General features: G+C 41.6%; 1 protein-coding gene across 1 annotated transcript; it reads left to right on the top strand.

Moving 5' to 3' along the window:
* Nucleotides 1–2,299: 2,299 nt before the first annotated feature.
* Nucleotides 2,300–15,029, top strand: CSF2RB (colony stimulating factor 2 receptor subunit beta). The gene is made up of 13 exons (XM_041416942.1): nucleotides 2,300–2,586; nucleotides 4,531–4,660; nucleotides 6,638–6,822; nucleotides 7,151–7,299; nucleotides 8,156–8,327; nucleotides 8,418–8,550; nucleotides 8,642–8,802; nucleotides 9,699–9,844; nucleotides 9,945–10,119; nucleotides 11,129–11,219; nucleotides 11,488–11,557; nucleotides 12,341–12,444; nucleotides 12,706–15,029. Exons 1-13 carry the CDS (start codon nucleotides 2,517–2,519, stop codon nucleotides 13,904–13,906), a joined length of 2,787 nt encoding a protein of 928 aa, XP_041272876.1. The 5' UTR covers nucleotides 2,300–2,516; the 3' UTR covers nucleotides 13,907–15,029.
* Nucleotides 15,030–25,521: the final 10,492 nt, after the last annotated feature.

The raw sequence follows: 25,521 nt of genomic DNA, 5'->3' as shown, positions 1-25,521 counted from the left end.
TGAAGTAACAGCAATGATTGTGTCAGTGATATTACATGTTGTGATATGTAAGAAAATGCATTGTAAGTTTGAAACCTAATGGCAGATATGGACTGCAAAGCTTCTGGTGTGCAGGATTCTTTGTTACTCGTTCCTGGAGTTCAACAGAGCAAGTGGCACTCAGAGATTGTCACTGACAGCTGGATCCTGTGATGTAACCAGCAGCTCAGCACATCTCTCTGAAAATGGAGGAACATTTTAAATGAGAAGGGAAAGAGAGGGGAAATGTCTACTAGGAAACAACTGTCCTCTTTTATAAGGGTGCTGGAAGAACATAAACACACTGGCCTTTGAAAATCAGGGCAGGATGGTCCCCCTCTACCTTTAAACTGCAATGCAAAATAAATTCTTCCCATCCAGCCAAGTTACACATTCCTCTAACTGTCTGCAGGTTTTATATGGACACCTTCTCACACACAGTTACCCCAGATATTCTCCATATTCCTTGTCTTGCTTTGCCTGTTTCCCTTATTCACATGATAGGGTTTTTTATGTATTTTTTTTGTTTGTTTGTTTGTTTGTTTGTTTGTTTTTGGGGTTTTTTTCCTTTTTTTTTTTTTCTTTTTTGCTTGTTTATTGATGCAGTTCTGATGAGAGAATAACTGTGCTACCTGTGGTTTTGGTCAGTACTATGGGGATTTAGAGGACGAGTAGCAGTGCAGGACAGACAGATTCTGCCAGTTATATTCTGTATCTGGGGACTTATATGAGCCCCCCTTAGTTTATCCCTGAGAACACAAACCTGAGCATGTCTCTCCCTTATGGCTGCCTAACTTTCCTAAGGTTTGTTTTTGAAGGCTACTGGGCTAAATTTTATGGTTGGATTAAAAGACCAGGTTACCTTGGATGTAGCCAAGATCCACTACTTCAGATCAACTACTCTCACCAGTTTTCTTTTGTTTCTTTTATGTACTTATAATTTATTATTAATTGTTGTTGACATGGGTAAAACTTAGAAATATTACTAAAAATAAAGAGTTACAGAAATAAAGGTAGGTCACTCTCCCCCAGTACAGAGTACAAACAAAAGTCCAGAGGGATCCCTGCCTGAAGATTGTCTGGTCTAGAGCAAAGCAAGAAAGTGCATTGGAGTGAAAAACAGAAAATTTTTTCTTCATCTTTCTTACTTCTGCTGCAGTCAGTCCTGTATCTTTCTTAAAATACATAAGTCTCATGATCTGGTAATTGCTAACACACAGATTGGCAATGACAAACTTCCTTTCCCTCCCTTCCCAGTTAACCTAACAGTCCCATCTAAGTGCGTGCTTTGGGGGCTAAAATAGGAAGTACAGACTTCCTATTTTGTGCAATTGCACAGACTTTCCTTGAAAGGGGGGTGTCAGCTTCTCTGAAAGTGGCATTTGAGGTTCACAAAAGATGTAGTAGTTATTTTGAAGACTTACTTGCTAGGAAAATCGTGTGGTTGGTTTATACTTCTGTCTCCAGTTCTAGGCAAGTGTGGGTTTGCTGATATCTGCATCAGAGGATTGTGGTGCTGGGGGGTGGTGCTGGACAGGGAGAGTCACCCATCAGGTTGAATCATCTGCCTCACAGACACCCCTGGATTCAGGTAAGGGAATGGCTTCCTTTCTGGGGGAAGCATAATGGCAGAGTCTGCTCTCATACAAGGACTTGTGAGTTACTGAGGGGTTCCTTAGCTGGAATGATTATTCAAGGGCTCGGCCAGCTGTTTTCCGTGCAAGGAACTGGCTTTTGGGAATCTGAAAGTCAATAAGAATTTAAAAGGGGTTTTTCCATGCTCCCCTAAAGTAGAAAAAGTCTCAGAACTGCAGCATACTTAAGTAGGTGTGTGTATTATGATTTTGAGAGAGTGATGAGAGATGCCCAGAAGGACTTAAATTCCAGTATTGAACAGTGTGCTCCATGGTCCTGGAACTGCTCAATCTGCTTTCACTTTCTACAATCAGCAGGAAAAAAAATTCCTTTGGTAGTTCGTCTACAATTTGCAACTTATTTGGGGGGCACTGAGAAAAGTTGAAGGAAATTATCAAAGTGAATGAATATGGAAATCCAACCACTATAGCTCCTAGGAACTGTGAGATCATATTTTTAAGGAAATTAACCACTGTTGTGGTTCAGTCGGAAGGCTTTAAGCATAAAGAGCAGAAGAATGAAATTAATTTTAAGGATGAGTTCTCATCACAAATTAGGATTTTTTTTTTTGTTGGTTCTCAGTTGACTGAATCCCTGCACTTCCTTGGAAGGGATTTACTTCATTCTTTGCTTGCATTGCAACAACACACAACAAGAAGACATGAATTTTGTCCTACAAGAAATGCTTGGTATAAGTTCTTCCTGAATGTCACTTCAACGTGATCTTAAAGAAGTTCCCTTATTCAGTTTTACTTCTCTTTATGTGAAACGGAAACAAACAGCTCCACAGTAAGCAGGGGAAGAGTGGGCAATGAAAACTCTGAAATTCTGAGTTAGGATCAATCCTGTGCACCAAGGACATTATGGACATGAAAGAGATTTTCATCCTGCTGCTGTATCTGTATTTGGTCTTCCATGTTCAAGCTATTCAAGGTGAGATTCAAATTTATATTCTCTTTTGTCCTTCCATTATTGCCTTTCTATTTAAATCTGTCTCCTTCTTTCAGCTAATGTTCTTCCTCCTTTTCTGCTTGCTTTTCTGCTTTCTTCTCCTGTTTTCTAAGCTGTAAGACAGCAGTTATCCTGATCAAAAGCAGCATGTAGCAGGTGCATGTGCAGCCAAATCAGTTGTATGTTGGTGGTATGGACAGTTGAAATACTGTATAAATGGATGAGATGAACAATCTGATTGAATAATGAGTGAATGAAAGGAGGGATAGACCCTGATAATTAGTGAAAACATAGGAAAATGAAGGGCTACAGAATTCAGATAGTAGTGCACAGGAGTAGAGACATGTGGCCAGACACAAGACAGTGTGGTGGAGGCTACCAAGAGCAAAATCCAGATGACCTGATTTTCTTTTTGTGGAATAGCTGACAGATAAAGAGACCATCTGCCTTATCCATTGCTTGTGTTTCCTTTCTTACACAATGAGAACTTATTTCTCCTTTTCCCTTCCCTTCCCTTTTCCTTCCCTTCCCTTTTCCTACTTCCTCCCACACTCTGTCCTCCCCTGCCCCCGATTTGATTAGCAGAGCTGGGAATGGGAAGTACACCACACCTGCCACAAGACTAGGCCTATAGCCATCCGAAAGACAGCAGAAAAAGAGAGATATCAGGAGTTTTGCCCCGTGGACATCTACCTTTCCAACGCAGATGCCTCATGTCTGCAGTAGCTGGAGGAGTTGTGCTGCCTGACCCAGCATCATTTACAGGATATCTTCCTTTGAGTTCTCTGAGGGAAAATGTGTTACTGTGTAGGTCAGACTGTGTTCTTGGCATTCTGAGCCTTAGCCCCACATCCACACTTCCACATCCTTTTCTGTGTGGGATGCTCCATTTTCTCGTTACACAAGGAAGGCAGTAAATCTTACTTTGTACTGGTTTTCAGTAGAAGATCAAAGTAAGGTCCCTCTTATGCCTCCTAAGACAGCAACATTCTGTTCTGATGGGTTTTTCCCTGTAAAAAGCCCCTCAAATAAGCTGATTATAGCTCTCATCAAGAAATATTATTTGAGAGAGCACACTCATGTATGCACCTTTGTCACCTGAAGGTACAATATCCCAATAGTGCAGTGTGGCTATTACCTCCAGAGAAAATAAGCAGGGATAACAAATGAGCTTGCTTCATAGTGCATGTGCCAGAGGCAGTCTGTATTTTTCAACTTCACAGTTGTGAACTTAAAAAAAAAAATATCCTTGATGAGAGGTCTGGCCATCTCTGGATCATAAATCTAGTTCCAACAAATTAGTTTGGACATTCTTCTGAGTCATAGCAAGGCTATTCCCAGAGCATGTCACTTTTAAATAGACCTTTCTAGCATTACAGATTTTACTGGGAAGTTAGTAGCAAAAAAGTTCACACAGCAACACATAAGTAGGAAATGATCACCATATGTTTGCTGACCATGGTATCTACTAATCCCTGGATATACTCAGTATTTGAAAAGTGAAAGTTGAAAAGCCTTTTCTAGAATTGTGTGCTTGCAGGCACAAAGATTTCACTTAGCTGTTAGTTGTAGCTTGGTTTGGACACCACTTTGCTGGTGGAGATGTCAGAATGGTCACAGCTCTGCACATATATTCGTGGAGTCATGCCCCATCCCTGGAGATGTTCAAGGCCAGATTGAATGGGGCTCTGAGCCAAGTGGTGCAGTGGAAGGTGTCCCTGCCCACGGTGTCCCTTAAAGATTATGTTGGAACGACATAATCTTTAAGTTGCCTTCCAACCCAAACATTTCTATGAGTCTGTGATTATCTGGTGTCAAGAGAAGAGTACTGGTATCAGTGCCTTACCCATTCTGTACCTCCTGCTATCTCTCACCGTTTATATTTTTTAATCACTGCATCTTTTTTTGCCTGAATTCCTTTTCCAGAGAGTATCCCAATGAAAAGCTTGAAGTGCTACAATGACTATAGCTCACAGGTGACTTGCACATGGATGGAGCTTTCAGAGGCTCGTGACCTCGTTGGCATGATTCTTTATCAAAGGGATAATGGTAGAATGTAAGTACCTGAAATGTGCTGAGCTAGATAAAAGTCCAAAGGGAAATTGGTCATAACTGGGGACATGCAGTCAAGTTTTTTAGAAAGCACATCCACCTCTCTTTTTGAATTAAGCAAAAGTTATACCTGCTTCTGAGGCCTCATCTAGGAAGAGAAGAATGAATATGCTACGCCAGTGGAGTTATTTTTATCACCTTTACAATTATTTTCCATAATTTTGTTGTAGGATCATTAGATATGAAATAAGATGGGGCATATAGGCTGCTAATAATCAGCATTAGGAGAGAAGGAGGTGTCAGAACAAGTGTGAGCATTGTTTGTAAACCCTAAACGGAGGAGACATTCCCTCTGTCATTTTGCTCATTTAGGAACGTCATTGAGAGTGTGGCTTTGATAACTTTTGAGAAATATGTGTAGACTGTATATTTATGAGATTGAGAGGACTGGTAAGTTCTCTATCAGTTTTCCTCCCAGAGATACTGGTGTGTTTATGACAGTATCTCTCTGTTACATTTGTTTCCTTTTCAAAAGGGAACCAAATCACCAGACTGGATCATTGGTGAGGATAAGAAAGGACAGAAACGGAGGAATAGTTAAGGGAGAGAGGAAGGCAAAGATGGATAGCTGAGAAGAAAATTATTTAGAGTCTGGGGATACAGGAAGAAAAGGAAAAAGGAAGAGCTCATAATTTTATTGCAAACAACAGGGAATTTAGTAGACCTAAAAGCAGATGAAAATAGTGAAATAATTTTGGAACAGGACCTTGAAGCTAAATACTTCTGGGAAAAGATGATATAAAGTTCCTTGGACTTTTGGAGCATTCTCCGAAACATTGTTACCTGATGAAGTGTGTGGATCATGAAATATAACTGAGGTGAAGGAATCACACAAGCAGGTGTTAAACATGGACAGTCACACAGCTGAAATCAAAATGGCCAACAATTAAACAAGATCAGCTCATAGATGAAGAATAGTTGACTAAACCCCAAACTGTACCAGTAAGGTAATGCTGGTGAGTAGATAGAAAAAACTTCAGGGCTTCACACCCTTTGGGCTGACTCTTTTGCATAAGACTACACACATACTGCAGTGTCCAATCCATACTTCAGCAATGTCCCTGGTTTCCTTGCTAATACTGAACTTACAAAAATAGCAGTAGTGCTGAATAATGCTTGCTGACATATAGTTGGCTAGAAGACTCCATTCCATCCTGGAAGAGAGCATTTGGCCTTAAATATTCACAACTTAATATTTCTCATCTGAGCTGGAACAAGATAATACACTGGGCATGAAGCCATAAGCACAAACAAAATTCTACAGGGTACATAAAGAAGCAACGCATCTTTCCAGCAGCTAAGGCTATTGCAACCACACAAAGATTATCCTCTCCTGCCTAGTTAAAATTTTTTTTCTAATTTTCATGATGCTCCTTGGCCTGGAGAAAGGCCATTTGAAAGGATGATAAACATTGTGGATGAAATCTTTAATAAATATTTAAAGTCCCTTAGCAGAACAGAACTACTAAGGACACAGAAGTACATTTTGGTTGAGAATCTTTTTCTAAGTGTTTTTCTGGTACTGCAAAATGAAAGTCTTAAAGCAGCTTAGGATCATCAGAAATTTTACAGCCTTTAACTCTGAGTAAAAGGTGTATTTACATGACATTCATTTTCATCATACTATTTTTCATCTAAAAATATGAGATTACATAGAGCTAGGCTAAAAAGTAACAACAATTAACTGGTATTGTAACATTCTGCTGCATGACTTTGAAATGGGGAGGAAAAATTCTGGTGTAAAAATTGTTTCTTATATTAAATGATACAAACCAGGACTAATAGGAACAATGAGAAGAGGATGTAAGTGCCATCATGAATTATAACAACAGTATGGGATGAAATTGGTTTCAGGTTTTAATTTTGTACTAACTGCAGGTCTTTGGATCAGATCTTTATAGATCACTTTCTCTGTACACAGGGAGAACAAGGACATGTTTTGCAAACGCCAGACAGAAAATGACTTGCATGAAACTGCAGATGTGTATGTGCACTGGGTCTGCCACAGGACTACAGACTACTTTGGAATAGGGGTAGAGGATATTTATGGCTTCAGACCTGAAAAGGTTCTTCAAACAGAACTGGATGTTAATCTTTTCCAAAATGGTAAGCCTTAAATACCAAATTCTTGTTTCCCAATGAATATTAAGGATTTTTGAGAAAGTATTTGCTGTTCATCTGGAAGTGAATTCCAGTTCCATTGTGAAAACTGGCAAAGAATTCCACATTGAGAGGGTTGGGTAGGGAGAGAAGGTGGCAAGTTTCTGAGAGCGGCTGGGTGTAGTATCATCTCAGGAGCTAGTAAAGCAGGAGGTACTTGGTCTGTCAGGGATAAGATACTCTGGAAATGAGGAAGCTTACCTAGATGTTTTCTTGCCCTCTTTGTATCATTTCCTCATTATCTCCTCTCATGCACTGCACCTTCACCTTCCAGTTCAGCCCCTCCCACCTCAAAACCTCTCTGTCAGCTCAATGACATCAGGAGACTTCTTGCTGACCTGGAAAGCCGCCGATGGAAGCCAAGGGCTGGGCAATGCACTGGACTATGAAGTCACTTACAAGCGGGAGTGGGAGTCCTGGGAGGTGAGAGCAGAGGAGCTGAGCTGTCCTAAGTCTGTGGTAAAAGTCGTGCAAATGAATGGTTTTTCCATTCTTCAGTCACTGTGAAGAGATATAACAAGTGTTGTTTTGGGTCAGGTGGAAGGGGCTCTCTTTCTGTGAGCAAGTGACTTGTCCTGTGAAATATCATTTTTCCTGAACTGAATGCAAAGATCTCTTCTCCACTCAAAGAAACCTCCAACCAGTGTACTTGGATTTGAGTTGGATTTGAATCCCTCTTAAACTGAATTAAATCATGTTCCAACAAGAGGCTGTGGGTTCATGTGGGGAAAACACTAAAATATTTTTGAAGCTGCTCCCCCGTTGAGACAAGTGTTTTTCTCTTTTTTTCTTTTCTTTTAAGTTTTTAGAAGTCCATATCCTTTGCCCTATAATTTCCCTAGATCTGCATATCTGCATATGTTTCTGTATCTGTATCTGTCAGCCTGATCTTTAGATTTTAAGGGAATTATCTTGGTCAGATTCCCACACAGTTCTGCGCTGAGCAGTGCTATGAACATGTGTAGCTGGAGCTGAAGACAGCCTGGACTTTGCAAGCTGCAGGAGTTTGCTACTTGTTGTGGGGGGAGATTGTGCCTGACAGTGGCCGTGCCTCACCTGGCCGTGCCTCAGCTGTGCTGCAGCACACGGTGGAGCCCCTCTTGTGTGGCAGTGAGGAGACACTGCACGGCAGCATGTGCATGGACCATCACTCTTGTGGGACTGCTGGAGATGCACCCTGGCAGTCAGCTCCTCCTCTCACTCTTTCCCTATCTTCCCTCCACCTCTCCATTCCCCAATGTCCCAATTTCCTCCGTCCCTTCCTCTCCCCCAAAAACAGGAAGCTGCCTCGCTCTTGCTCTCCAACACCACGCATTGCAGTCTCAGCCGTGAGGACCTTGTCCCAGGGAGCAGCTACGCTGCCCGTGTGCGAGCCAGACCAGGGCAGGCCAGCAGCTTCTATGGGCAGTACAGCCAGTGGAGCATGGAGGTGTCATGGAAGATCCCTGAAGGTAGCATGGGGTGGAGTGGGGCCATGAAGGGTTGGAAACTGAGAAGCCACAACTTTCCTGTCACTAACCTTGCACTTGTGCTCTCTGAAGGCGGCCTTCAGCCCAGGAACCTTCGCTGCCTCTTCAATGGTGGAGATCGTCTGACGTGCAGCTGGGAAGTGAAGAAAGTGATCACCACTTCTGTTCTCTTTGGCTTGTTCTTCAGGGCCACCCCAGCATCAGAGTATGTGCTCTGCCCATGGCAGTGCCTCTCCCATGGGGCTTCTGCAGGTCCCATTTCCATGATTTCCGTTCATCCTCTTTCTTCCCCTCAGAGAAGAGGAGTGCTCTCCTGTGCATGAGAAGACTTTGCCCCACACCCCATATGTTGTCCAGAGCTGTGAGATCTCTGTTAGCAATTCTATCATCCAGAGCCAGTACCATGTATCTGTCCGGGCTAAGACAGAGGACAAGATGATTGAAGCCTACAAAAACAGTGAGTTCCTGTGTTGTTTCTTGCTTCTCCTTCTTATTTCTTGGAGAGATGCCTGTCTGAGCAAGTGGGGCTGAGGCAAGTGGTGTTGAGGAAAAGTGAGTGAGAAGTGGAAGAAACAATCACTGATGAAGAAAGGGACTGTATCAGGTCAGAGCTCTGGGGTGTAGGTGTGGAGTTGCTCAGTGGCACTTGCTACTCTGAGGAAGGTGACGGTGATGGAAACTGTTGTGCAGAAATCCAGGTTGTGACCTGGAGCTTCTCAGTGAGCATTTGCCATCCTGCTGACTTCTCTGTGATTCACATTCATGAGTGTCCCAGGTGACAGGGGACTGTGTGAGAGGTGCTTGTAGTGAGTAGGAGTGTGTCACTATGTGATTTCTCAAGAAGTCAGTGAGCTCTTGTGGGTTTGTGCAATGGCCCCTGGAACACTGGATGAGGGAGGGATCCTTTGCCCAGTGAGGTGCACCAGGTAGGCCATCTCTGCCCACATGTATCTGAAGGTATTTGGGTGACTTTTCAAACTCTAAAACTAGTGCAGCTCCTGCAGTGGGTGAAAATATCAGGAGGTAGCTCCAAGAGAATTGAAAATTTCTGGAAGTGTGATGGACAAGTACAGATATTTCAACTATTGCTTTGCTGCTTTTCTGTACACAGGGAGTGCTCTCAGTATTCATGGGTATGGATTTTCTGTTATTTAATACTGTTGTGTACTGTTAATACTGTTGTATTTGACTAGAAAATGAAGATGCAGAGAGTTAAGAGGTGTTAAAAAGCTGAGCCATTTTACATTGCACAAAATAACCTTGTTTTCAGTCCCTGGAAATGATTCACAATGTGGAAAGAGAGGATTGGACCAGTAGGTTGGTAAGTGCTGTGAGACATTCAGTGTGTTTCAGTTCAGGTGCTGCCGCCTGCAAATGTGTCAGTAACAGCAACAGAGAACCAAGAGTATGAACTAAGGTGGAAAAAACACATTTTGAATTACAGCTTCATAACACAGAGATACCAAGTCAAGTACTGGGAAAACAACCGATATGAAAAGGTAACTTACAAAGTGCAAGAGTCATGGATATTTCTTTGCTGGTCAAATGGAAAGACAGTTCTTCTCACCTCTGTCATTTGTGCTCCTCCCCTCTCCCCAGACTCTCCAGGTGTTAAATATCAGCAATGATGAACCTCCCTTCATCTTCACCCTGCAGATGCTGGCAGCATCTACAGAATATAGGGGGAAAATGCGTGCAAGGGTGAATAGGCCTCTGGAATATGAGGGACCTTGGAGTGAATGGAGTGAGGAGTTCACCTGGAAGACTGAGAATGGTACTTTTCATGCAGCTGCTTCTGTCAGGTTTTGGTGGACTGCTAATGGCTGGAATGGTTCTTTAGTATAACACATTCTCTCAGCTGGGGTCGGAGTGAGGTGCAGCCATGGCCTACTCACTTACCAAGGCAGCTGCCCTGCCCGCATCCTTGCAGTACATCAACAGTGCTAGGGAAGGAAGTGAATGACCTTTTAAGCTTCTTTCTTTCTTGTCTTCATAAGGTGAGTACAACTAACCATAAAGTTTTTCACATGGAGAATGAATCAAAGACATCCTGCCCAAAAGATTATCATTATTTTCTGATTCCAGTAGTCCATTTCTGCTGTCAGTGACTAAAGAGTCTGATACTTTAAGAAGATAGAAGATAAGCCATCAGCTTTTTATATTTGCAGAGTGACTGTAATGTTGTGTAAAACACACAGTAGAGTCTGCTGGAGATAAAATCTTTACACGTTTTTGCTGTTTATGGACTTGGAGGCAGAATGCCTGCCATCATACAATCTTTTGCCCAAAGTAATATGATCTTGCATGATTTGTCCTGAGGAAGATTGTAGTGGTTATACTGTGGGCAAATTTTGATGCATGTATTCAGGAAGAAATTAGTGTATGTTGTAGCTGTTGGCAGGGGAAGCTCTTAGAAAATCTCTGAGACCCCATTTCCTCAGAACTGTGCAGAGTCAGGCAGACTTAAGATATCTGAAGCCATGCCTGCTGTTCATGGTGGAGTAAGGTTCATAACCATCTCTTTGTTAGCTTAAAATGTTTAATTCTGATGTCAGTAGAAGCTAAGAAGTGAATCAGTAAAGGAAACAGTGAACTCCTTTGGTCAGTACACTCTTCAGGTCACGTGTGGCCTGTTCCACTTTAGAGAAAATTCCAGCAGTTTGAAGACCCTATGATCCTGTTCCTCCACATATCAAATTTCCTGAATAGTGGCCAGAGTGAAAAACCTGTTGCAGGAAAGTCACTGTGCAGGTGGACAGCTTTTTCTCTTTTCTCTGTTCCAGTTCTGTCACCTGTGGTTCTCCCAGTGACACTCCCAGCTCTCATCATCGCTTTGCTGATAGTCGCTTATTGCAGCTACAAGTGTTTCCTCAGGTAGGCTTGCATTGCAACAGGGAGACTTAGCAGCCCATGTGGGTGTCATAAAGTCTGAGGCATTTCTTGTCCCGCAGGAGAGAGGTCTGTGTGGAGATGGGCCCTGGTGGGCAGCCCTGTGCATGGCTGTGCAGGGGAGAGAGTTGGGTGGGGCTCTGGCGCTGCCTCGGTTGTGCCCCGTTGTGCTGAGCAGCACGGTGTATGTGGTGCAGCCTTTTCTGGTAGCAGCAAATTGAGAAGCAAATCTTGAAAACTGTTCTTGCTGCAGGAAGAAGAAAACGTGGGAGGAAAAGATTCCAAACCCCAGCAAGAGTGTCCTGATCCAGGGCTACCTGGGGGTAAGAGGGACCTGTACCTTGAAGAATTCATTATTTCTCTTTCTTTTTCAGGACTTCCAATAATCTTAAGAGCTCCTCTTGTTTTCTAGTCCACAATCAACAGATATCTTCATTTATATATTACTTGTTTTTATGAGAAGTTGTGGTCCTACTCAACATAGCAATGCTCTTATATTTAGCAGACCTCTTTGTGCTGTGCTTGTCAGCACAACTGTGATTTAAAATCAATGCAGAAAAATTTTCAGTACTTTAAAATTTCCTGCTCCTTGCTTTTAAAAGGGGGTTCTTAAAACCTGCCCAGCACTTATGGACTCACCAACTCTCAAAAGCAGGTTCCTAGGGGACACTGCCAAATAGCTCCCTGAAAAGCTTGAAGTTTGCTCTCTTGAAGTCCAGAATAGCAACTCTATGGTTCCTTTTTATTTTTTCCCATTTCTGAAAACTTTGAACTTAATCATTTCATGATCACTGTGGCCAAGACAACCACCTACAATCAAATCCCTTAAGCCCTCTGTTCACAAACAACAGGTTTAGGAGGGCATCTTTCCTAGTTGGCTCACTGAGTACTTGTAGTTAGGTCAGTGGTAAGGCAATATGGGTTTGAAGAAGCCATCTTCTGGAGAGGAGAACATACCTTTGAGTTGTATTAGTGAAGTGGTATCCCCGTTACCAGGTGCTATAGGCTCTCCTATTTGTTTTCTTTGTCCACAGGGAAGGTACAATTCCTAATTCTACTGCCAGTGAGATACTGCCCTTTGGTCATGTCTGCTTTTTCACTTTCAGAAAGGACATTTGGGAAGTTGGCCAACAAGCAACCAGCTAGACTTCAACAAATACAACCTTTCAGAGAAGGTGGAGCAGGCTAGCTTCCTTCAAGTTGTGGACGGGTGAGTGAACAGCACATGGTGGTGACACTGTGGATGGTCTCTAAGACCTCAATGCATCATGGCAGAATGTAATCATATGTTCTGTCACTAAAAATCCTATACAAGTTGCTTTTGAGGAGATTCAATTTTTTACTACAGGGATAACTGCATTTGTAAGAAATTTTTTGTAAGCTATGTGTGTTTTCAATTAAGATTGGTTTATGTTTTGTGTTTAAGCCAATAATATCTCTCACGAGTAACTTTTAACTTTCCTACATTCAGGCAGGCGAAAACTTTGGCAGAGTGCCTTGAAGAGCAGACTAAGAAGACAGATGCTTCCCCTGTTACACCTGATCTACAGAACTCATACCATGCTTTAAATGAGTCGGAGCATACCCCAGTTGCCTGCTCAAGTCAGAGGGCTGGTCATTCCTTTCCCATTTCAAGGAGAAACAGTACTGATGCAAGTATTGCTTCCCACACAGCAATCCCTTGCTTTGCTTTCAATGGTCCCTACTTGTACAGCCCAGTGGTGTCCTCTCACCCTGGTATACACCAGACCCTGGAAATGGACCCTGTGGGACTCAGTAAGAAATCAGTTTCCCTTCAGTATGTGACTCTCCCAAGGGAAGACTCTCCCCAGGCCCCACAGAGGCCAGAGCAGCCAGAAGCAGCTCCTCCAAGGGACATGCTCCCAAATCAGAAGGAAATGATGCAGCACCTCAATGACAAGGAAGAAATCTCACAGGCCTCACCAGCCTGTGGGGAAGGCACCAACAAGGGAACAGAGGAGCAGAACTCTTCAAAGGCTCTCAGCTCTACCACATCTCCTCAACAGTGGCCCTTGGAGTACATCACCACGGACAGCCCGGTACTGCCATCAGCCAGCACCTCCACCCATCCTCCGCTTGTCACAGCTGAGGAATCACCTCGTGGCTCACAGGAGCCCCAGCCTCCCAGTGACCACCCTTACCATGAGTCTTTGGGAAAAACCGGTGTCATGATCCAAGTTTCAGGCCAAGCACGAGTTTCATCTCCTGAATTGCACCTGGATACCTTTGGTGACTATCTTACTGTGCCTGAAGGTCTCCATGAACATTTAAAATCCACAAAGATTTCTTTGCCTGTCTTACAGAAGGAAAATGGTATTCCTAGAAAGCAGCCTTTGTCAGAAGGTAACTTGGTGGTGTTAAATCCTGACAGCACTGAGCCAGTTTTCCTTTGCCAGGTTGGTGACTATTGCTTCCACAGCTTAAAATCCAGTGTGAAGATGGATAATAGTGAGGAAGACCACCAAGTCATTAAACTTTCTGAAAGCGAGACAACACTTGGGCAGCCTGTGTGTGATGATGAATCCATCATGGGGAAGGAGAAGGATGTATGGAAGAGAGAAAAAATTAAGGCCATTCAGCTCTTCAAAAACCTGAAATCAGATGATTACTTTTCCTGGCAGCAATCTCTGAGGATCAAAGAAATCTGTTAAATGGGTAAATATTCATGAATACCAAAGAGACAGGTAACTGAAAGAGGTTGCAACTATCTGGTGAAAATGAACCCTCAAACCTAGGAGCAAATAAACATCAGTTCCCTTTTCAAGCTTCCAGTCCAATGTGTTTAAAAACTTGAAGTAGCTCAATGTCATTCTCAGTGGTCTTCACAGATCTGGCATGAACAACTACACAAATACTGCCCTTTAGTGTTTTTCAAACTTTTTGGCTTATCCATAATGACCAGTTTATCCTCCTCATGATCCTGTAATATGTCACAATCATCTTGCAATTATATCAGACTGCTTGGCAAATCTTGTGCCAGGAAATACAGACTTAACAGCTTGAAAGGCTATCAGAAGAAGACAAGCTTGAAAACCTTGGAAAGAAAAGTTCTATCCATAAAAGCAATTTTGTTTAATTTCTGTGCACTTATAAAATAGCTCTAAAAGTCACCAAGGAAATTTTGTGCATTTGCTTTCCACTATGGCATGAAATAGGTATTGCCTAAGGTGAAAAAAACCCAGACATTTATAGAAGTGTAAAGAAAAAATGAGAAAAAGATTGTTGAAATCCAAGAAAACTTTCTTAATGTTAATGTCCAGTCTATCACAGTGGATTCAAAGGATAACAAGGAAACATTACTGGGATACATAAAGCAAGTTGTAGAGAACTATTTGGAAGAAGAAATAGTACTGAAAGAAAACCCAAGGGCTCCTAAGGTTCAGTGAGAGGGAGTAGGGCAGATAACAGAAAATGGCAGGTAAGAGATGCTGGGAAGGTGCACAAGCCTGTAATTGCTATGATTCTTCTATTTCTAAGTGTTTAAGTACTATATGATTTTATTCACATTTTAAAATTTGCATTTATTGACTGTTTATGCATTATATACTTCATCCTAAAGTGTAATTGATTCTTTGTTGTTTTTTTTTTTTCCTTAAATAATGAGAGTTGAGAAAGAGGAGACCTTTCTCCCAGCTTTGCTGTATAGAAAGTGGTGCAAGGTAAGAGCATTTGTTCAGAACTGGTAGTCTGGAATCAGTGAAAAGGCTTTGGTTTCAGACCTGAATGTAGACTCGACTTCCAAAAAAAAGTATTTTTTTTTTCAAATATAAAATCTGTATTAATAAACATATTATTTCTTCCTATAAGTATTTTGTTTCATGTGTTAAAAATATTGTGTTTACAATAAAATTACTATTAGCTCATTTGCTCAGGTCTCAAAAAATTCTATAGGTTCAGCTATGGGGTACGTGAGGTAGGACATTTTTCTCCTGACTTTGCTGTATTACTTGACAGAAAAAAAGAATTTCTGTGTTTGTGCCACTTGATTCCTCCTGCTGGGTTAATGGGACTGTGCTGATTCAGAAATTACAGTGAAATTATTTGGGTTTTTTGGAATTTAATCCTTGTAAATACTACTTTAAATCTGAAAGGTGTGCAAATTGAACTTGGTGCTCTTCACAGCAGGTAGTTGCAGCCTCTGACAGAGAATAGTGATGAACACTTTGAGAGATTTGCAATGTAGACCTTTTGTAATCAATGGATTTTTTTTTATTTATCTCTTCTTTGGCCTTTTATAAGTGGCACAATTAATTTCTTCCAGACTGTATAATTGTGCTCTATCGAAGCATATCCTAAAAGGAGATGTTCAAATTCATATGCAGATGTTCTATCTGAATTCATATCTTAGATATGCATCACTTTGCTGGGCCTTGAATTGCTGGGGTTTAATAATCAAGAAGAATAATGAGTGGGAGAAGTTTTTTTCGACTCAGTGGCTTTTGGATGAAGCCCATTTGCATTGTGATCAGCACTCTAAGATGTGATCAGTACTCTGACAGCTCTCTGTTCCTTCTGTTCCTCTGCACTTCACTGGGCATTTGCAGAAGCTGATTTTGGAGACAAGATTTACGATAAAAGCACATTTGTTATGATCCCACAGAGATGATATTATCCTCTGAAGGAGCCTGGAATTTGCACAATAACATGCCATTGTCAGGATAGGGGAGCTGCGCAGTGGTTTGCTTTCCAGCTATAACAATTCATTTAGAGCAGAATGGGTTTCTGCTCTAGGGACTCTTTCTTCAATATCCATCTAAGTATCATTAAATAAAATATGTAATGAACATTGGAAACAGAGCTTATAACGCATGGCTCTTCTCTGCCAGAGGAATCCACTTCTTACTGGACTCAAAACTTCTATAAACTTCACCTGTTGCTGATCCTATGAATTTTCCATTCAATTCTGCATGTGCAGAACTCCCATTCAATTCTGCCAGTGCAGTGGGGGTGGTAAAAAGCATTTTACAATCCTGTAGCCTGGTGATTCAAGATTTTAGAAGCAGTCACGAGTCCCAGGTCTTCAACTTCCTGATCATTAGCTTGAGCCACATAGTTACTGTGCAAAGGCAAGATGGTGCTCCCTTCCCCAGTGCTAGGTACTGATAAGCAGGGGAGGAATCATCATTCTGATGATTCAGGAGTCAGTTATGACATGCTCCTCTCTGTAGGGCTTCTCACTAAGTAGTTCAGCCCCTCAGCCTGTATATCTGCATGATGAGTCACCAATGTTTCCTACACAGTCAAAAAACGAATTATGAGATGATTGCAACCCTTTCCTTACTGCATACTCAAATATAAAAGATTGTGCCCATGTTTTAACAGCAGGCATTTTTCCTTGCTCTGAAGTAATCACTTTATTATTCCCTTATCATAATCTTCATCAGCCAGAAACATATTACTTGAATTTGCATGAGACGAGGGTAGGAAGTTTTTTGTGACCTCAGTAGTTCTAATTAAGGTCAATGCTGAACTGTTGCTGTATTTCTGTAGGCTTGGGGGTTTTCTCTTATGTAAGGAAGGAAAATGGGACTGAATGGTTTGCTAGGAAAAGAAACCTGTGATAGAAAGCCCTCCAAGACCTCAAGGAACAATAGCTGGAGATTTCAGAGAATCCTGTACCTCCACTGGGTATATGGAAAACAAACCAACCCATCCTGCAGTCCCTGCCTAGTTTCTTGTTTACAAGCATGTTGTACACACAACCTTATTCCCATAGAACTCCACTCTGTCTCTTCTCCTCACTCCCTACATTCTCCCTTTTTCTATCACTATGGCAATGGAATTTCCACAGTAGAGAAACTCCACATGTCACATTCTGTACGTGGGGAATAAGTAACACTATGACTTCATGCCTCTTTTTGCCCTTTAGGAGTCCTTTCAAGTGTATGCCAGGATTCCATATTTTCCAACCCTGACCCTAACAACTCCTCATACAACAACAATGGATGTTTTACCATGAGGTTCAGTGGGTGAACCCAAGCTCCTCTGCAAATTTGTACAACATGAACCAGAATTAGGGCAAAACCTTTGTAGGTTGGTTGTGTGCTTTCCAGCTTGTTGGTAGGGAACCATTTGGTCCTCATTCTTGAAGGATGATTTGTTTGTCTAGAGAAGTAGTTGTAAAGCTATCTGAAACAACTGGACAGCTTTTCCTATCCTCTTTTAAAAAAATTTCCAGCTCCTTGCTTGCAGTGTGCACATGCATTGCAAAGGTTTGGGATGAGTACTTTTTAATCTTCTAAGCTGTTTGTCCTTCTGTGGCACTCAAAGTTACATAGATTGTTGACACACATTTTTGAGTTTATTTTGTGCCCTGCAGATTCAACCCTTGATTTCCTTCCTTGACTTCTCTCTTTGTTTTCCTTTAGTCCCAGATGCGGGGATTTTAATCAGAATAATTTTGGCAAGTTTCTGTCCTGTTCAATGCACCTCTTCTCATCTCAGAATATTTGGCATAACCATAACCCTAGGTGCAGCAGTAAAAGCAGCCTTGGGCTGAGGCTGGTGCCAAGCAGAAAGATGTGGCAGTCCTGTGTTCCCCTTGGCATGGCTTTTGTAACTGCAGTGTTCCCAAATCAGGGAAGAAAGGGGAACAAACTCTCTGGAAGAGAGATATGATCCAGTAAAACATGATTGAAAAAACCCAGATAATTTTGAAATTGAGTGACTGCGGCCAAGTATACTGAGATAAAAAGAGTTGCAGTGAAAAGGACTGAAATTTGCCTAAAGTATTCTCATTGAAATCCCCAAATCGGGGAGGAAAGCTAAACAAAGAGACAGGAGAAGAAACTGACGAAAGTCAATGCTTAAGAGAAAAAGAGACAATTCTGAATCAAAGTGACAGCAATAAAAGTGAAGGGGATGACAGTAAGTGCAGGAATATGGACCGAAGCTTGCCCAGTTGATCCTCATTGGAATTGGAAGAATTAATTCCTGTAGTGACAGGACAGTGGGCAGCAGTTTTAAACTGAAATAGGATAGATTTGGATTGGACATAAGGAAGAAATTTTTACAATGATAGACACGACAAAGAAACTGGCAGCTCAGAAAAGTTGTGGATGCTTATTCATTAGAAGGTTCAAGGCCAGGTTGGATGGGGCTTCCAGCAACCTGGTCTAGTGGAAGATGTCCTTGTCCATGGCAGGTGGTTTGGATCCTTCCAACCCAAACCATTCTGGTGACTCTCTGGTTCTATGGTTCCAATCTCACATCCCATTTATGCCTAATAGTTCAGTGTTTTCTCCATCATCATTAGGTTGGAGCACCCCAGAAGAAATGTTGCCTTTCTTAGTCATTCAGATCTCTCAGGTAAGAGATCTCTCACCACTTGGTCTGCCAGATAACTAATAGCCATATTGAAAATTATAATTTTCCTGGGAGAAACCACTTAAATCCTTACTCCAATATGAAAACTAACCATTATTTTTTCTCATAAATTTTCTGTCTTTAAAGGACTTCAATCTACATGAAATCCTTCCTTTTATCTCTTAGTTTCTTGGAAATGCATTTTTGAGGGACTTCAAGCTCTTTAGACATCTAGGTATGAGGCATTAATTGGATAACCCTGTACATGTTTGCTTCTGGAGTTCTTCCAAGAACTCTACCAGTTTTATGAGACATAAACAAGTCTCTCTTATACAGAGATGCTAACACTTCCCCAGAACATTTTTTCTCTACTATTTCTATTTATCCTTATATCATCCTGTACAAAAACCAGCCTGGCTGGTCAGTAGTTCCCTGGATAGTTCTCTGAGTACTCCTCAAAAGCTTTCATTTGGTATTTCTTTTTCCATGATGCTGAGGCCTGCTAATGCCTTTGCTTATTTACCTCAATTACTTGTTCAGCAATTGAATGTTTAAATTCTTTTGCAGATTTATATGATAAGAAAGCAACTGAGTAATAGTATAGGTTATGCAAGGCTTGTAAAGAAAGTAACTATGTTTTATTAAACAGTAAAATTTAGTTGGAAAAGATCATTCTAAGTTATCATTTTTCTCTACATGTCTTGCTTAATTTACTTTTTTCAGAACATTAAAGCTACACTAACTCTACCTTTACATCATGGTTAGACTTACAAAAGGCCTAAGTTTTAAAATTTATATATGATACTTTAAACAGCTCCTTTGTCCACTGAAAACATTTCATCCTTTAACAGCTTCTTAGCCCTATTTTTGCCAGTTTTTCCTTAAAACATTATTGTACTTATGCCTTTCACTGTTTCAGCTTGTTCTAGGTCTTGTATATTTTTCAGGACTAAATCTCTTTGTTTTCTTGTGAGTGCTTTCACAAATAGCTTCAATAAGCAATCATTTACAGTGGCTAAAAAATAGACTCTGTGGCTAGATTCATACTAGCAAATAAAGTAAAATAAAACAAAGCATTTGTCTTGATTTGGTTGCATAGTTTTATATGCTCTGCTTATCCATGCTATTGTTTTTCTCTGTATTTTTCTTACCTTCTATCCTATCCCTTTTTCTAAGTCATAGGCTTTCTGTGATTTCAGACCACACAAACAGATCAGTCTGAGCAATTTATTTTCCACATCTGGCATCATTTCCTTGGTTTTCATTTCAAAATTGCCTCATAGTGTCTTTAATCTTAAATGTCAGCAGAACTGATTCTGTTTTGATTAGGTGGAATCCATCGTATATAAACTTAATCTGCTTCAAAATGTTACCAGATACTAATAAATATAATCCCCTTTTCCCCACAGAGTTTAATCAATCATGCAGTGAGACTCTTATCTGACAGAGTGTATAAAAGCAGGACCATTGAAGAATGCTACTATGTAGGACTGCTTTTTTCAGCCTCCTGGTTTAAACTTTGCTTTCAGAACCTCTCACCTGCTGTTTCTTTGTTGTTGGGCCACAGCCATTGGATTTTTCTTGGCACATACTGAGAGAATATCTAGATACCTTGTGCTCTGTCATCTTTTCAACTGCATGTGTCTTTTCTAGTAAAACATTTGTCCATTTTTGTATTTACTTGGTCATGAGAAATGAAGGAGATGTTTGCCTTTTTTGTGCTCCTGAAGGGAGCCCATCCTACTCAAGAAGACACCTTTCAGTCTTTGCTGGACGTGGTACCTGTGGAGTAACTCCTGGTGCAGTTGGTAGTGTTCATGTAACTCCAGATTTCCTTCTGGGAGGTGACCTCCTCCAGGGGGTGCAGACCAGATCCAGCAGGGGCTACCTGGCTACTGTGGTATCAGTCTGTGACCTCACATGCCTGACAAAGTTTCCACTGTGTCCAAGAGAGGCTGTGGGTGGCTGTACAGATATGGCAAAACCCACGCGGTGTTTAAACAATGATTTGGGTTCATCCTCTTGTCCTGTCTTGGGGCTAAAAGGCTTGTCTTGTCTACCTATTCAGTCAGGTTATGTCCCACTTTGGGATGGAAGTTTTTAACCGCTTTACAGATGGCCTTTTGGTGTCTCGTCAGCTCATGATTCTGTGTTTCCTGAAAGGATTTATTGAAGTATTTCTGCTCGAAGAGCCCATCCCAGTAGCCCTGAAGAGATTACCTATCAATTTATGGCGACCTGCCCACTGCTTTTCATATACACCCATGAAAGTTGCTTTCACTAAGGCTCAGCAAATAGAGAAAGAGAAATTCTGGGATTTAGACTGATCTCTCCTGCTTGCTCTTTATGTCAGAAGAGTTCTCTTGAACCTCTACCCTAAGCTGCTGCTAAAGGCTCTAACTGGATTTCACTTTAAATAGGGAATTAACATGCCGGTTAACTCCCTTTGTGTGACCTTTAAGAAGAAAGGCACCACTTCACAGCTTGGCTCTGCAGAGGGAGTTTCCTTTCAACCTTCCCAAGCCAGAGCCTTCAGGCCTTTTTAGCACAGGTTTGTCCTGACACAGCGAGGCTGCTGCTTCGGTGCAAGCTAACAGGTGAGTGGTGCTGACCAGCGTGGTGAATTTGCTGTGACTGATCCCGTCACAACCCAGGCAAGGACAAGTTGCCACAGCTTTGCTGAACAGAGATGCCTCAGTTCCATCCTAGGGAACTTTAATCTCACGTTCACCAAGCATTGCTCTGTTGCAGAAACACTCCATCTGATAGGCAGATCCTTGGTGTCTCGGGGCGCCAGGACCTAATTGGAGTAAATTAAGTGAGAGGAATAACAAAGTATTGCTGTGTGACTGTGTTTAACAAGCGTGAAAAAAAGAAAGCAATTATTTATGAATGACTGAAGTTTCAAGAGACATAGTGCATGGGTATTCACCACCAGTCCTCATCTTTCTCCACTGAGGTCTCTCCATCTAAAATTCTTCTGCCTGTTAAGAAGAAACTGAAAGGATAAGTTTACACACCTTTTTTTTTTTTTTTTTTAATCTGGGAAAAGAACATGAAGAGAGAAGTGTACATGTGTGCCCTTTGGGAAATGTGAAAAGTCTCTGTTTTCAAGTTCATGTCCATAATCTGTGTCCAACGTTCATTTTTACAGTATACTCTGAAAATTATTGTCAAGTAGCTTTCCCTTCTTCTTCCACTCCTTGGCTTACTCTGTTTTTCTTTTAGCTTTTAATTTTTTTTTTTTAAATTTCTGATGCACTTCCAGCTGTCACTGATTCCTAAGAAGCTGTGTACACTGCGGTGGATGTAATCCAAAGTTGTCTGAGCTCTGCTACTTTCAGTTGCTGAAGGCACTGCCCAAACCTGCAGAACTCTCTTCACAGAGGCTGCAGTCCAGGTTAGAGAAAACAGTAAGAGATTTCGCTGCCTCTCACTGCTTTAGATGCCACCAGCCCCTTCCTTTTTCCTCCAAAGATTAAAAAGATAAATATATGTTAAATTACACTGTCTCTATTTGAGTGTATTTGCCTCACTTCTATTGATGCAGAGTGATATTATCACTTAAATTAAAATATGTAATCAGAGTGTGGCTTGAATTTTAATCCCTCAGCTGTGTGGGTTTGGTTTAAGCAGAATCTATATTTAGTGGTGCTACTATGAAGTACTCAATAGTGCCATTACATACTCAGTAGTGCTACTATTTGAATGGAGAGAATTTTATACACATCAGGCTTAGCCACAACAATGTGCCTTTAAGACAGCATTCACTGTGTAAACCAATATTTTGTTTAATGACTGTTTAAATTTATGGAAATTAATTTTCCCTTCAGAAACCATTGCACACCAGGAGAATGGTGATTTAAAGGATGGGTTCTGAGTGCAAATTAACAGAAAGGGAACAAGCAGCAAAGTTCAGCCTCTGCATCTCACTGGCAGAAAAATATCACAATTCTGGGAAACTGGTTAAGCAAAATGTAATACTGAAAATACTTACTTCCCTGTTCTTCTTAATTTTATGACATCTCATCAGGAACCTAGTTGCTGGACCTATGCTAAAGTAAAGATTCAGTCAGTAACACAGCTGGCAGAGCAGAAGCATAGCATCTGTGTGAGTGAGGAACCCACCATTACTCATAAGTGTTGGGGACTCTGGGGTGCTCAAAAAATGGTATTGAAAAGGTGATGAAAATGTTTGTGGTTTCATTCCAGGTGGCAACTGCCACTCAGCACATCTTGGTGGGTGGGGAAAAAGGATGGAAAAGAGAAGAATAAAAGTGAGAAAACTTGTGGGTTGAGGTAAAGACAGTTTAATAGGGAAAGCAAAACCTGCTCGTAGAAGCAAGACAAACCAGGGAATGCATTCACCACTTCCCATGGGAAGGCAAGGGTTCTGCCATCCCTGGGAATGCAGGGCTCCATCCATTCTTACGTGTTATGGTGACTTGGGAAGACAGATGCCACGACTCCAAACATTACCCTTCCCTCTTCTTCTCTGAGCTTTGTATGCTAACCATGATGCCATGTGGTATGGAATATCCCTTGGGTCAGCTGTCCTGGCTGTGTCCCCTCCTAACTTCTTGTGCACCCCCAGCCCCCTCCTCACTGGTGGGGTGAAGCAGAAAAGGTTTTGACTCTGTGTAAGCATCGCTCAGCAGTGACTAAAACATCCCTGAATTATCAGCACTGTTTCCAGCACAAATCCAAAACACAAATCCCATAACAACTACTGTGAAGAAAATTAACTCTGTCCAAGCCAAAACCAGCACATCATTGCACCCTGATCTTTCCAGAAATAAACACATACTGGAAAGATCATAATCCCTTGCCTGACATAAGATTCATAGTACTGAATGTCATGGACTCTGTGGTCTCTCAAGTAGTAACTCTACAATGGCTGAAACATCCCAGTCTTGGCAGCCTGTTTCACTTTTTGGACCTGACAGTGACTTGGCTTAGGCACAGGTGTTTCTTGCAAGGTTAAGCTGTCCTTGGGCTGCTAGGAAAGGCAAAATCATTCCTTGCCATCCCTTGGCTGCTGTTTCTAAAAAAACAGCATTCATCGAAGCTGATCCAGTAGTTCTCATGACAGCAGAGACAACTTCGGCTCCTGTTCTTGGAGTTTGAATTCTCAGGGAAAGGCACATTCATTTTTCCTGGTTAACAGTGACCTTTCCTCAATACAGACTCGGCTCCCTCTTGCATAGAGGTTTTTCACAAAAGAAAAAGGAAAAGCGTGTTCTCTGCAAATCCACCTATGGGATATGTTTGTTTACTGATAGAGGGACACGAGTTTTTCAGCTGCTAGGTTTCTGAAATATGTTTTCCTTGCCAGGAAGCTTTCTCCTTTCTGTGACTTTGTAGCTAAACAGAGTGGGTGTCTCTCACTTTTGCATATGACTAGCTAGAGGCAGAACTCTTGCTAAGGCAAGTGGGCTTATTTGGTGGGCATGGCAATGTATTGACCAAATAAAAACCACCCACAAAGGCAAAGTTGAATGTCTTGCTTAATGAGGCATCTAGTTTTTTGCCTTAAACAATAAATCATTCACTCATATCTTGCCCTTGCTGACTTTTTACTGAGATCTCTCTTGACTGCTAAAAGAGCAGTGGATTGCTAAGAGCATTTGTTTGGTTTTAAAAAAATCTGTAATTATGTTCTTAGTTTTCTAAATGTCTGCCACATTCCTTCTCCTGTTAAGGGGTACAAAAGTCAACACTACACTGCTTAGGTCCTGAGGGTCCTCTCATTCAGCTTGGACCCTTGCTTATTGCAAAACTATGCAGAGAATTACCAGGACTCAGAATTATGCTTATCATAGGACACTGATACTGATGTGAGTGCTCAGCTAAATAAATTCCCATTCAGCACTGCCCATTTGGTGTTGGTACTCTCATTTCCTCCAAAACCAGGTTTCTCACTGGGGAGAACTGCTCTTTTAGGCTTCCTATGTTATACTCACACTTGCTTGACCAGCCTTCCATCTGTGTTGGGGTTTCATGGAGCATCAGGACTCTGCAGTCCAGGAAGAGAGACAAAGGTACCATCACAAGTATTAGATGATAGTTCACTGTGTCAGAATGGCTGTGATTCCTTTTGGGGTGAGAGAGGGGGAAAGGGAAAGATGTGTTTTCAGTTTTAGCAGTGTTATGAGGCCCTTTTGGTCCAAAGGCATGAAGCCTAATGAGGCTTAAAAACATCAAGCTTAACCCTTTAGACCTATCTTTTGAATTAGCATATTTATTGAAAATTAATTGTACCTAGGAGAAAACAATTCCAACTTTTCTGCACAGGTTGTAGACCAGAGTCTTAATTTTCTTGCATGACCATTTTGATTTAAAAACAAGCAGAGTCAAAGAGTTGAGACTTTTTCAGTTCTAAGACTCAGATAAAATTCTGATAAAAGGCAGAGTCCAGCCTGTTCTAAGAGCAGCAACTGATGTTGGAGACCTCTTGCCACTTCCCCATGAAGGGCCAGTTTTGACTAGTGAAATAAATGCAGATCAATACCAGCAGTTCTCATCACCCAGCACCTTCTGTGTCTCTGCTTTCTCCAGTTCAGTAACTCATGTTCATTTTAACATTTGCCACTGTGTTCTTCAGCCCTTTTCTATTCAGAAAGCCTCCCAGTGAAGACCCCACAGTGACGACATCTCCTTACAGCTTGCACAGGGGTGGAGTGTTGTGAGGCTCATCAAATCATTAATGTGATTCTGAGGTTTAACAACTGCTGTAAAAACAAAGTTCCTGGCTGGTGTCCTGTGAAGGGCATGAAGAGTCTTTGTTGATGAACCTAAGAGACAGAGCTGGGCAAAAAGACATGGACTGGTCTTGCAGCTAGCATGGTATCCAGCTTGCAGACACCAGTGTTATGTCCACACTAGGGAGGAAGCTGGTTCTCTACAGGATGAGGAAGAGCAGGAAGCAGAGCATGCTAATGCATCTGGTTTCATTTGCTTT

Source organism: Onychostruthus taczanowskii, unplaced genomic scaffold (genome assembly GCF_017590055.1).
Source record: "Onychostruthus taczanowskii isolate IOZ18803 unplaced genomic scaffold, ASM1759005v1 scaffold53, whole genome shotgun sequence".
NCBI classification, from domain to species: domain Eukaryota; kingdom Metazoa; phylum Chordata; class Aves; order Passeriformes; family Passeridae; genus Onychostruthus; species Onychostruthus taczanowskii.
This window is presented reverse-complemented; position numbering and strand designations above follow the sequence as displayed.

Coding starts and splice junctions, on each gene's coding strand:
- CSF2RB (XM_041416942.1), top strand. CDS start 2,517: ATGGACATGAAAGAGATTTTCATCCTGCTGCTGTATCTGTATTTGGTC. Junction 2,587..4,530: donor CCATGTTCAAGCTATTCAAG/GTGAGATTCAAA, acceptor TTCCTTTTCCAG/AGAGTATCCCAATGAAAAGC. Junction 12,445..12,705: donor TTCCTTCAAGTTGTGGACGG/GTGAGTGAACAG, acceptor TCCTACATTCAG/GCAGGCGAAAACTTTGGCAG.